The sequence below is a fragment of the Triticum urartu genome, chromosome 3 (assembly GCF_003073215.2).
Source record: "Triticum urartu cultivar G1812 chromosome 3, Tu2.1, whole genome shotgun sequence".
Taxonomy (NCBI): Eukaryota; Viridiplantae; Streptophyta; class Magnoliopsida; order Poales; family Poaceae; genus Triticum; species Triticum urartu.
Window position 1 is genome coordinate 734,968,590 of NC_053024.1, and position 13,826 is coordinate 734,982,415.

At 41.9% G+C, this 13,826-nt stretch overlaps 1 protein-coding gene across 3 annotated transcripts; it reads left to right on the top strand.

Moving 5' to 3' along the window:
• The first annotated feature begins 4,330 nt into the window (after window positions 1–4,330).
• Window positions 4,331–13,530, top strand: LOC125546309 (probable histone acetyltransferase HAC-like 3). Of its 3 annotated transcripts, none has more exons than XM_048710530.1 (17): window positions 4,331–4,579; window positions 5,513–5,682; window positions 6,150–6,258; window positions 6,904–7,141; window positions 7,217–7,417; window positions 7,508–8,496; window positions 8,724–8,993; window positions 9,083–9,358; window positions 9,874–10,002; window positions 10,118–10,318; window positions 10,408–10,550; window positions 10,637–10,934; window positions 11,013–11,152; window positions 11,510–11,588; window positions 11,720–12,061; window positions 12,614–12,834; window positions 12,947–13,530. In XM_048710530.1, the coding sequence occupies exons 2-17, from the start codon at window positions 5,525–5,527 to the stop codon at window positions 13,032–13,034; spliced, it is 3,882 nt and encodes a 1,293-aa protein (XP_048566487.1). In that variant the 5' UTR covers window positions 4,331–4,579; window positions 5,513–5,524; the 3' UTR covers window positions 13,035–13,530. The 3 variants fall into 3 exon arrangements, with proteins under 3 accessions (XP_048566487.1, XP_048566490.1, XP_048566489.1); XM_048710533.1 differs by having other exon boundaries at window positions 7,220–7,417; XM_048710532.1 differs by having other exon boundaries at window positions 4,332–4,579; window positions 12,617–12,834.
• Window positions 13,531–13,826: the final 296 nt, after the last annotated feature.

Sequence of the window (13,826 nt, forward strand, 5' to 3'; positions counted from 1 at the left end):
AAAGCTGCCAACTTGCAAGTTTTCTCTTTCTTTTATTTTCTGAGGATCAACTTCCATTCTTTTTTTAAAGTGATAAAACTAATTATATACATACAACAGGATCTGATCCACTACAATTGGAGAAAGAAGTACGTATTTCATCATATACATATACAACAGGATCTGATCCACTACAACTGAATTCTTCAATATGTGCCACCTAAAACCAGAACATGGAAATAACCAAAAAGGAGAGCAATCAGAGATGACAAAATTATTATTTTTGTCAATTTGAAAAGTAAGCATATGCATATACAGACACGCACAAAATCAGTAAATGTGCTATATGAACACCATTAAGTCAAATTAATACTCGAATGTTTATCGTCCAGTCCCATACCATGCAAGAACATAATAATTGAATGACCAACTGAAAAACCCATACCAAGAACTGATCCATTCTTGGCCAGCTCAGCTGCTCAAGGAAAGCAGCATGCATACATATATGATATAAGCTTGCTTCTGAGGAAAACGGAAACCGCGGGTATTGACATTTTGGTAGGGGTGGCGTGTGGGGGGCAAGTCGGTGTGCTTGCTTGCTTCTATCGTTTACCACAATATAAATAAATTGGTGGCTGTGCTTAATAAAATACTTCTTCGGATAAGTAGAGCTTGATCTGCACTTCTTCAACCAATCGCAAAGTCCAAGTCAACTGTCCAATATTGCAGGAGCTTACAGCTCCAATATTCTTCAAAGGAAATTTAGCCATGCCTAATTAGAAATACTTGCTTCAGCTGGCAGTAGCTCTGCACCAGATAATGTTTTTTTGGTTTTATGTATAATAATAGGGACAGCTTACAAACCCTTCTGACTTTGCACGTTAACTAACAGATGGGGCATCTTTTATTTCTTACCACAACATAAACTGATGGTTGTACTACTTAATAAAATACTCCTACAGGTCTTGATCTGCACTTCTTCAACCAATAGCAATTTTTCAAAGTCAACTGCACAATCTTGCATCAGCTCAGCACTGGCTAATTTTGTAGAAAATTAGCTGAGCCTAACTAGAAACAAATAACTCTCTAGCTAGGCTGTACATCAACAGAGCATTGTTATTTTCGGGGCTGATACTCCTGTACCTCCCATTTGAAAAGATCTGCACAAGTTCAGCTCTCTTGTGCTCTAACAAGACGGCTAGCTAGCGGAAACTAAAATTCCAGAGCACGATCGGGGGTTAAGAAGGCCTAAAGGGCACGGGTCGACGGTAGCCTCGGCAGGCAGGAGATGCGAATCGTTCACTCCCTCCACCGGTTGCCGCGGGAGGGATTGCAGCACACGAAGAGAGTCATCCCCTCCTCCCCTCTTTCTGTAGCCTGCACATTATCATAAAGATATTTGAAGCCATATGTAGATAGATAGATAGATAGATAGATAGAAGCAAATGAACAAACAGGTTGGCGGCATGGACCTGGACGAAGACGGCCGCAGGCGGGGCAGTGGACGGCCTTGGTGCGGGGAAGGGTGGGGTCGGAAGCCACGTCCTGCAGGGTCTAGAATCGGTCGATCAATCGATCGACTCCGGCCGCCGTTGGCGACGGGATGAAGGAAGGCGGGAATGGAGGGAGGGAGGAGGGGCGTGCGTGCAGAACTTCATGGCGCTCATGGCGGCGGCGGAGTTGGGTTCGAGGAGCCAAGCGTTTCTCTGCTTACGTTGTTTCTGTTTGTTTGTTCCGGTTTTGCCCTTTGCTCTTTGATGGTCCATCTCTACCGCCGGCTCAGTCTCTCAGGGCATGTATAATGCATAGCCCCGAGATGATGCTTCACATGTTACGTAGGATCGGATATGATGTAAAATAGGTTCGGATAGGGAAGTGGAATCCTCTTCAGGAGGCGGGTGTTTGAAGAAAAAAATGTGGTCCGGTGACAAAAGCTGAAAAAGTTGAAGTGAAAAGTAGAGATGTATGTGTACTAGAGTCTTTATTTTATATTTCTTAATAAGGCCCACTAGTGATAGCTTGTATTGGAGGGAAAAAAATTAATGTAGATGTCTCAAATTATTTTTTGTCATGAGGCATATGTATCCATATGCCACCATTGTACATACCCTCAGGGTATGTGTATGCAGAATTTTCTGTTTATTCGAAAGCATGTGCTCCTCAGAGCCTTAACGGCCTTCCCCCCTAAATAGGGGCTTTTGGCTAGCTGAAGCATAAACCCAAATAAACAGGGCCTAAATCAAGATGTTTCACCTAAGAAAGTCTCGCGCCAACACGCATCAATTTGATCCATTCTTTGTACACCTTTCTAATTAATATTCTTTTTGTCCATTAACTCTTAGAGAATGCAATGAATTGGACAATGGCATACCATCCATGCATGAACTATGTGTTCATGGAGTACTAAGGCCCTGTTTGTTTGGGCTTTTGCTTTTGCAGCTTTTTCACTCTGGCCAAAAAGCCATAAAAGCTCCTAAATAGGTGCTTTTGGAGTTTTTATGGCTTTTGGAGCTCAAATAGGTTATATTGGTTCATCAAAAGCGAAAAAAGCTCCAAAAGCACCTACTTAGGAGATTTTATGTTTTTTTGGCCAAAGTTGAAAAGCTGTAAAAGCAGGAGCAAAAGCCCAAACAAACAGGGCCTCAGTTGGGTTCGTCAAAGAGCTAGATGTGCTTCTCAAGTACTCCCTCCATCCTAAAATCATTGTGAAGTTGTATTAAAGTCGAGACACTTATTTTAGGACAGAGGGAGTATTATATAGCAATCATTTGGTACCTGTGGATATTAGTCTTTCGATCATCTTCTACAACATAATGAAAAGTTGAATGTCAAAACTACTTTTGCATTTTCTAGGAATCTTTGTTCGAGTGCAGGGCGACATATCTGCTCGATACGTGTTGACACGGCCATTGTTGACAACGACTTGGCAAGAAACTGATGAGGAGTCCACGAACCGCCGGGGAGGCGAGGATGACATCATGGCACGTGCGGTTGCCATGGATGAGTCTGCTTGACCATCGACAACTCTCGTCTGGGCTCACAGATTGACATGGAGTAGATCTTCATGAGAAAGCCTGAGTTATAATGTCTTGATTTGAAGTGAAGAACGAGAAAAGAAAAGAACCAAAATCGGGATGAGTAGCCGAGAATAGTCTGCGTGCTGTGAGATTGTATTTGCCACGTGTTATCAATTAGGGTGGGTCTAATTTACTGGGAGATAGACCCTGTCTTAGGATTTTTTTTCCTAATCCACACCTCCTTCTCTCTCCTATGGTCTAACCCCATATGCCGCCATGGCTTTGTGCCGAGCCAGTGGCACCCACTGCTCACCCACATCGACAACTAACTATGCTCGCTCCCATCCTGAGCCTCCTACCATAGTTAGAATGGGTCGGCACTATCCCATGTCCGAGCGTTCCTTCACGTCCTCGACAAGTGCCTCCTCGTGATGCTGCAATCATGACCGTTGCGCTGCGCCGCCGCCATAGCCAACCCATGTCCGGGCCTCCGCCACGTTCGGTCATGAGGTGGCACGCACGGTGGCCGAGGCCGTTGGTGGCCCCGCAACCGCATCAACCTCTATCTTCCTCGGCCCATAAAGCCTAACCCAAACGGCATAATTCCAGTACAGTTTAAGCCCGAAAGCCTCTTCTAATGTATTGGTGCTTAAGTGAGGTGCCAAGTGCATTAAAAAAGCTCAGTGGCTATATTTCTAATGCGTGTGGGAGTAACCTTCATAACTCGAGTAGGGCGTTTCGGTGCCCAGGCTCATCTGTACCCGGTTAGAAAAAAAATCATAAAAGCTTCAAAAAATTCCATTTTTTTTGTGCGGTAGACAATTTGATGCGTGAGGCCTGCTTCAAATTTCAAGTCATTTAAACATTTGAGCAGCTCTAAACAAAAAAGACAAATCAGGCCAAAACAGTACATGAACAGTAAACATTTTTAAAGACCTTCAATTTGTCGTTTTTAGTGAGGTGTCTTGCCATCGTACAGTTGATAAAGTGCGTGTCTTCAACTGTCTGCCGCCGAGCAAATAGAACAGACAAGCGAGGACGACATACTACGATGGTTTAGTAAATCGGCTGTTGGTAGTGAGTTCTCGCAAAGATATAGCACCTGTACATGGTGGAGCATTGGGAAGGGCCTTGGATGATGTATGAACAAGGCCCTGGCCTGGTCAGTAGTCTTTTTGGGCCGGGTCACCGGAAGGATCGAATATGAATCCAGTCCGGGCCGGGAGGGCGATCTCAAAACCCAAACCGTCCGATCCCGATGACGATCATTATCCACCCGTGTATTTTGGCCTGGACCGGCGCGGCGCGGCCCAAACAAACCTGCTCGCCCGATCCGCGCGGTTCAGATTCAGAAGTCTCCCCCACCCCACCCCCCGTCCGCCACCACCACCAACCCGTCGCAACCCACCGGAAACCCTAACCCTAGCCAGGCCGCGCCGGCGAGTCGACGGAGCCGCAGCAGCGCAGGCGAGGCGAGTCGGAGGAGTCGAGGTAGTCGCGGCGCCACAGCGCGGGCGGGCCGAGGGCGCGGCGCCGGCGGCGGCAGGTCCTCCCGGCGACCTCCGGCGGCCTCTTCCTCCCCAGTAAGCCCCCGCCCCCCTCCTCCCCCGGCCATGATCCGCCCCCCGCCCCGGGGGGCCCGTACGCGTCGTGCCCCGCTGGTCTGGTGAGCCGGTGGCGTCCCTGACCGAACCGTTATCGTCTGTTTTTTCATCCATTTATTAGAAAATAATAATAGTACTATTTTGCCTTAGCCGAACCTATGCTGTGCTTGTTCTCGACTGGCGGCTGCTGCCTGCAATGCCTATCTATCAGTGTTCACATGGCATTTCATATGCCAGACTTAGATTCATTGCAGTGCCGACCTTGGTGTTTACTGTTTTTTTTAACACAGTACAGACGCAAGCGCTCATATATAGTAACACGTATACACTCGCCGACCTTGGTGTTTACTGTTAGTGTAATTGCATTTAGTATTATTATCGTACAACACCGATAGCCTGATGGATCATCATTCTTGCATGCAATGTGGCTGTATCCTTCAAAATCCTTACAATGATGATCTTGGTGTATCGATGCATGCACCCTTCCAAGATCCTACTATTTTCCTTCTTAACCAATGAACGGCGTGGTTTCTGGTCATGCACATAATTGACTACTTTCATGGCGTGGATAGATTTCAGGAGGGCGAATTTTACTTCTTCCAAGTGACGAAACCAGGACTAGAGTTTACGTGCTTGCTGTTAGTCAGTCATGGTTGATTTACTGGTTACAAGCAAAACCCACTTCAGCACAAGGCTACAGTTTATGTGCTTGTTGGTGGTCATTCATGCGGAGTCCGCTGGTTGGCGTGTTTAGTTTTTTACTTGCAAAAATGAAGCTTTTGTAAATGCCTCTTCACATTAGTTGCTTGCCCGTTCTTGTTCAGTACCATTTGGCCCTGGACATCTATTATTACGCGGGGTGGTTGTAGCTTCTGACCAGACTGTTACTAACTCAAACATGTGGATTTCCAGTGATTTAGGAGGATGATGGCGCAGGCCCTGCAAGGGATCCAGCAGCAGTATGCGCCGAGTGGCTTGCCTGTCCAGAAACGTTATACAAAGGAGACCGCAGCGCAAATTCTTCAGCTGGATAATATGGATTCGGATACTTCCCCGGTCCGTCTCGTTATCAAGCACAAAATGTAAGTAGTCATACCACCGATATCGAAAGCAGTGCTGGCTCATTATGTTAGCAATGCTTACATTCTGTGTCCCTTGTTCTAGCTATTTTACTGCATGTACTACTCCATGTTTATCGCATGTTGATAAATCTGCCATTGTTCCTATTCTTGTAGTATGCATTGTTGTGCTGTTCTCGAGGACGATTGCAATGGCGTGGTCTCTTTCTACATGTAAAATATAATAAATAGTCTTAGGAGAAACTTCTAAATTTTGGGCAAAGTGAATTGTCACTATTTAACTTCAGCCATATACATCCGTGCGAAATATGTTTGACATTCTATGTATGACTACCATCTGTGCTTTATTGTTTGAAACCCATGCATCGTTGATAATTCAGATGATATTAGAAGTGGTTCTATCTTTCTAACTAATTTATCATCAATATTTCTTGTCTCCACAATACATCCTGATCTCTTTATCTATCCAGTGTAACCTACCTGAAAGGAAGGGAGCAATTCTATAACCTGCACCCACGATATCTTCTGGCAGTTTCAAAAAGTATTGATGAGCAGCTTTATAAGGATGCAGAATCAAAGGTTTGTTTTGCTTCGCGTAGCAAATATAACTCTTCCCTCTGTTCCACTATAATCGTGGCTGGCCTCACTTGTTGTGCTTTGTTTGGAGTTATTTCTGCTCTCTGTTACATCATCTTCATTTGTTATCTTTTATGTTGTACTGAACATAAACTTATTGTCAAAGTTTGAGCTATTCTTGTATTTTGTTTTGTTTTTCGTTCATGGTACTGTTTACTGTTAGATTATGTGATACTCCCTCCTTTCCGGTTTATAGGGCTCAATTCAAAAATCCCACCAACCAAGATAGATGATGAGTGGTGGAATATTTTTTGTAGTTTGCAAAAGCACCCAATTAATGCTCTTGTTTTCCTCAAAAAATTATGTTTACCAATGCATTAATTGCAATGCATGCATGCATAAACCACATGCATTGGTCAATTTTCTCTTAATACTTGCATGCAATGATTTAATACACCTCGGAATCTGAACTTGTGATGGGGAACAACCAAATTGAGCCTTATAAAATGAAAAAAACTAAAATTTTGAGATAAGCCCTATAAACCGGAAAGGAGGGAGTATATTCATGGAATTCTACCATTTATTAAATTATATTATTACAATTCTGAATGACTTGTTACTTGCTAACACCTAGTTCTTTTCTCCCAGATCGACTACATGGATTTTGAGACTTTAGAAGTTAGGCTGAATGCTCTTCTCAGTCGTGGATCATTTGGCAACAGTAGATATGCTTTGGCTTCTTCAGCATCTTTACCGACATCACACTCAGAACAGCTTGGGATAGAAGTAACAGATTCAAGTATACAGAATGGTAGAGCTGTACCTGGTTCTGTTAATCCCCCCCTGCCTGCTAGAGACATATCACATAATGTCTTATATTCTCAGGGTGAGTTAAGATTATTAGTTTTCTTTCTTGACCTCACAGTACAACTTCAGTATTTTAACTTTGGACTGATTTTAGTAGGATTTGCACCAACCAGTCACCATGAAGCTGCTGCCAGCTTTGTTCATTCATCGGCTGATAAGATTAAACAGGTGCCTGAAAGCTTAGCAAACGCCACTGCCGCACCATGTGTGTCATTACTACCAAAATGCAGTCCCTGTATTGCTGGAGATTTCGGTGGTGGAGTGCCAACTGGCCATACAAAATACCATTTCCCAGGTTAGTTGTTTTACTTATACCATGACTTACGTATGAAACTTAGCTTAAGCTGTTTTGCATCATATAAACATTATGACCAATTTGTGCCAGGCGATGTTCATCAAGTTGATAGTCAACAACCGTCGACATCGGGTAGTTCCAGTTCTGTGTCTGCAATGTGTGATCGAACCGCAAATTCTACAAATAACAACAGATATTCTGCTGGCCAAGTATCATCGTCTATGCAATACAGAGAATGCGGGAAAGTGTTGTATACGCGGAGCCACCCAGTAGAGGAATCAGATCAGTCAAATATCACAGCCGGATGCCACGACTTGTATATCCATGACCAATCTAAAATTCGCACTGACATCAAGAGAGAATGCGGACTTGAAGGATGCATGCAAATGGATGAAACATGTTTCTGCAGGGAGAAATGCTCAACTTTAAACACAAAATTCAGTTATGACCAATGCAGCTGTATTGCTGCTGACTCTGGTAATTGTGTCTCTATAAGAGAGGCAGTGAAGGGAGCCGAACAGACATCAAATAGCACTGTATCAAAACCAACTTCCCCTACTTCGGATGAATCGTCTGGCAAGCATCATCCGGCAAAACGATTGAGGATCAATTCTCCCAGGCCTGTCCATGCTGATAAAACAAAGTTTCCAAAGGAACTACAGCCTGCTGCCAATGGAACTTATGTCTCTTCTGAAACAGTACAGTCTGAAACCACAGCATTACCTACAAAGTCGCCATCTGGCTGTTCCTTGCTGGACAGCAATGCTAGCAATAACATGGAGATAATTAGATTGCCGGAGACTGGTATGCAAGCTGAAGAAGGGTTGTGTCATGGAAATGGTGACATCGAGATGAAGGAATTGTCATGTTATGGAAATGGTGACATCGAGATGAAGGAAGGGCTGTGTTATGGAAATGGTGACATCGAGATGAAGGACTCAAAGCTTGGCTCAGTGGATGAAACATCATTAGCAACCAGCTTAACTGCAACGAAGAAAAGAGGGGGTTCAATACTTTATGCGCTAAGTGCTGAGGAGCTTAGAGATCACATGAAAAGTTTGAACCAACATATTTGTCTGGTGAGTGCAGAGCCCGTTCTCATAGGTTTGCTATTACTGTAATATCACTTGATGCTTAGTTATGCCACCGAGTAATATGCAACATAATTATTATGTTATTCGACTAGAGTCTGGCTCAAGAAGTGTTAGTTTTGTTTTATCATGGTAACTGGATTGCCTGTATAGTGCATAATATTTAGTTATTTCAAGCTATCAAATTCGTTGACTCAGTTGCTTTTTATTTTCAGAGCCAAGTGATGACAGAAGAACACCCTTCAGGCTTGCCTGACCAAAATACGTGCAATTTATGTGGGATGGAGAGGATTCTTTTTGAACCTCCTCCACGATTCTGTGCTCTCTGTTTCAAAATAATAAATTCGACCGGATCCTATTATGTTCATGTGGAAAACGGAGTTGATAAGGCTTCAATATGTGCCAAATGTCACCATCTTAGTACTGCAAAATTTAAATATGAGAAGAGATCAAATTACGCGGAAACAGATGCTGAGGCTGAATGGGTAATGTGCTTTTCTTATCTCTACTTATTCTTAAATCTTAAATTATATATACGAATTCCTCATCTGTTGTTCAACTTATCTCATTTCAGTGGGTTGAGTGCGATAAGTGCAAAGCTTGGCAGCATCAGATATGTGCCCTTTTTAACCCTAAAATTGCAGACGAGGAGGTGGAGTATACATGTGCCAAATGTTTATTGAAGGAGAGGGATAGTGGAGATATAATTTTGCCGGAGTCACCTACTGTTCTAGGAGCATTAGAGTTACCAAGAACTAAACTGAGTGATCATATTGAGCAGAGACTTTCATTGCGGCTTGAGCACGAACGGCTGCAGAGGGCAAGAGCTTCAGGAAAAGACATTGAAGAGGTATTTGTGCCATGTTTGTGATTATCCTGTAGACTTGTAGTACATACGAAACAAGTCCCATGAGTTATCTGCAATTATTGACCATACAGCGAACTGTAGGCCTATCACATCCCTGTTTTAAGACTTGTTTTATTATTTCCCAGGAGTTACTTGCTCTTCCTGATCCATGTTAGAAGTTACACATTAGCTCGAGTATTGTTAATTTCTAATCTTCTACCGCCGACTTTTCAGTTCAGTATCTATATATAGGTGGGTGGTATTAGTTGCATTTTAGGATCTTATTTTGTTAAACTGTAGCTTAGTTATGTGGTTGAATTTATTGGATTCAAATAAACATAATTTGATGTGATGATCCATGTCATATTATAACTCATGGCCAACTTAACGATAGAAGAATTGTGAAAACAATAGCGTTGATCTATATTATTTTCCTGTATTTAGGGATTGTGTTACAGTCTGATGTCAACTATGTGGTAAACTTATTTTAATTTTCTTTTTTGTGCTCCAATGTTTAGGTACCAGGAGTTGAAGGTCTTACTGTTAGAGTGGTTTCTTCAGCTGCAAGAGTGCTTCAAGTCCAACCACGTTTTCGGGATTTTTTTAAAGATGGGAAATATCCCGGGGAATTTCCATACAAATCAAAGGTGATTGGATGATACTTTATTAGACAATCTTTTTCCACAGTATCCATGTTAATAGTAATTTCAGATATTTAGTACATAATGAGGGCTAACTTTTAGTGCCTTTTGTTTTATACAGGCCATTCTCTTGTTTCAAAAAAATGAAGGTGTGGATGTTTGTCTATTTGCCATGTATGTACAAGAGTATGGTTCTGATAGCCCATTACCAAATCGAAGGCACGTTTATCTTGCATATATCGATTCTGTCAAGTACTTCAGGCCTGAAACCAAATCTGCAAGTGGGGAAGCTCTTCGAACCTTTGTGTACCATGAGATTTTGGTACGAGAAATGCAAATATTGAGCTGATTACGTAACTTTCTTAAATACATGTTGAACTGAAATTATTTTAATATGGTTCTCTCTTGTAGATTGGCTATTTGGATTACTGCAAGAAAATAGGATTCGTAAGCTGCTCCATATGGGCTTGCCCATCTACAAAGCGTGATGATTATGTTTTGTATTGTCATCCCACGTCACAAAAAATGCCCAAGTCTGACAAGCTTCGGAGCTGGTCAGTATATTTAACACGATATTTATGATTTAAATCTAATTATTTGTTTATGGGACTTAATTGGGCTTTCTCATGAATCTTCTTAGGTACCAGAACTTGATCAAGAAGGCCGTTAAGGATGGTGTAGTTGTGGAGCGTAATACATTGTACGACTTCTTTCTTCAGCCTACCAGTGATCGCAAGGCCAGTATATCTGCAGCATGCTTGCCATACTGTGAGAATGATTTCTGGCCTGGAGAAGCAGAGAGACTCCTTGAGAAGAAAGATGACAGCACCTCACAGAAGAAAGAGCCACAAGTAGGAAGGCTCATGCGTGTTGCCAAACGTGATGACAGGAAAGGAAACCTTGAGGATAACCTTGAGGATATCTTGCTAGTGCACAAAGTTAGTTCATTTTACTTTGTTTTAATCCCCCTCTCAGTATAATGTTTGCACTGACATCATATTTTTCATTGTCGATAGCTTGGAGAAAAGATGCGAACAATGAAAGAAGACTTCATTATGCTTTGTCTGCAGCGGTTTTGCAAGCATTGCCACCAACCTATTGTGTCTGGTAAAAGTTGGGTTTGTACCTGCTGCAAAAACTTCCATCTTTGTGACCAGTAAGTATTTCTTCAGATCACTTTTTTTTATACCTACAGAATCTGCTGCCATAATGTTTCTTTTTGTAGAATGAATCTTCTGTGATAGTTATGATCACATTGAATTTGGTAGCAGTACTGAGAATACTTTTTTCTTATGAAAAATAGCTGCACACACATATTATCATCTAGTGCCTAGGCCCTTGTACCTAGCAACTTCCAGTTTCTTTTTGAAATTTGAATTGATCATCTGCCAATCTTGCAAAATGTACTTACATGACCCCTGTTTTATAACTTCTCAGTTTTTGTTCCTCGATAATCACCCATTTCATCGATATAGCATCCATTATTTGATGTTTCGGTTGTTCTTCCTTGTAGATGCCATGCAGAGGAGCTAACTGCTCCACTAAAGGACCGGCATCCAGCTACAACAAAACAAAAGCATGCATTTCAAAGAGTACTGCTATAAACCCTGCTATACTTTTAGTTCATTTCACCGGTCAAATAAAGCAAGCACAATATGCATGCTGCTATTTGTTAAATGTATGATGAAATTTATACTTACCAGAGTAACTACCTGTTCTACAGATAGAGGAAGAACCTCTTCCAGAGACTGATGATGGAGATCCAACAATGGAAAGCAAGTATTTTGACAGCAGAATCGATTTCTTGAAGCACTGTCAAGACAATCAATACCAGTTTGATACACTCCGACGGGCAAAACACTCAACAATGATGATTCTTTATCATCTACATGATTCAGCTTGTTCTGCTTGTCACCAGGCCATGGATCAACGATTTGCGTGGCGGTGCCTGGTTTGTGCCGGCTGCAATTTTTGCGATTCATGTTATAAACAAGACGGTGAAAAATTGCACATTCATAAACTCAAACAGACGGAGCAACAAGTATTACCAAACTATACTCTACAGGTATCCTTTGTAATTCTCAGCTAGCGTAACTTTTCTGCATTGGGCTTACTTTGTAGTGCTGTGGAAAAATAGTTACAGAAGTAGGAAAAAGTTCATTAAACAAACAGTAAAATAGGCAGAAATTTGTTAGACAAACGGGATTATCACAATCCACCGCAACGCCGGCTGGATGTTAAAATTTGCACGGGAGATTCTAAATCTCTCATGTTTTGTTCTCACCTAATTCAGGTACAATTTCTGTGATTAGTTTTTTTTTGTGTGTTTCTTGGAATATGATTTTTGGTGGCATCAGTTCTTCACCTTACGTGCATTGCACCATTACTTTTTACTTGACCTTTTTGTCATTGTTTCATATTTGTGTTGGAGGTGCTTACTGCTTATGCTCAACTGTTTGTCTTGATAGTATCTTTTGTTGACTTTGAGCATATCCAGTTTAATAAGCAGTGTGAACCATGAAGGATATTCCTTGTTTTGGATTTCTGCGTGGTGGTTGTGTTCATTAATTGTCCTTTAAAAAAATGTTTGATACCAATGATGTTGATATTTTCAAAGCAGGACTATCTTGAGGCTTTGGTGCATGCATCAAAATGCTTCTGTGCTGCGCGTACTTGTGCTTTCAAACTCTGTTTTACAATGAAGAAGTTGTTCTTCCATGGTGTACGATGTGACACCCGCAACCGAGGAGGTTGCAGGAAGTGTATCTTCATGTGGAAACTTCTGCTCACTCATGCAAAACATTGCGGTGACGGGGCCTGTTCTGTTCCCAGATGCAGGTATAAAAGTCATGCTTTTTCATGCCAGCTTATTTGCATTACTCGTTATATTATGCAGCTCCTTTCCTTTCTCGGGGTTTCTGATGATATCCTTAATTCCATTTTATTTTAGGGACATCAAGGCATTCTTCATGGACAAGACCAAAATGATTGCTGGGCCACCTTGTGCCGTAGAGTGCTACCGGATCCCGTCCAAATGAACTCTGCCGTGAACTACCAAGTAGTGGTTTTTTCTCGAGCAGGAAGATTCGTTGATGAAAACGCAATAAGCTGCTGTTTGCCGCCGTACATCAGCAGGATTGCATTGCAAAGTAAATAAAATAGCGGCGACTTGGCGGCAGAGGCACCAGCAGCAGAGTTAAGTTAGACTGTTTTGCTGGTATTCTCTGGAATTTGCGCGCGCGAAGAATGCAGCAGCGCGTCGGAAGGAGATACCAGCAGAAGCTTGCATAGGCAGACAGGCATCCTCTGTAGTAGTGTCTGTACATAGACATGTATATATAGTTGGTTTTCTTTCTTGCAAAGCCATACATAGGATAGATGATTTTGTTTTATTGTTTCTTTTTGTACCCCCCCTGATTGGATTGAACAAGGCCACAATTTTGTTCAGCCTTGCTGCTGTACTGTGGCTCTGGCTAAATCCAAGTTCATTCGATTATTAATGTGTATAAGAAAGAAGATAACCCTCAGGCTGCATATACCTGTGCTTGTAAAATCTGCATTTGTTCATAATCTCCTTTTTTTTATTTAGAAGGAACTGAGGTCATCTTTAACCGATGTCCTAATAATACTTGACTCCCTAAAAGATTTGATGTATTTGCATATATATGAATTTGAAACTTGATAATTAAGTGCACACAATTTAACAATGTTTTCAGATTAATCATTCAAACTCAAGAACATGAAAGAGTTCAAATGAAGTAGTAATCCAATTAAGGCACAAGAATCAGGTGCTATGAAGTGACCACAAGTGCTCAACAAGATCATCTTGG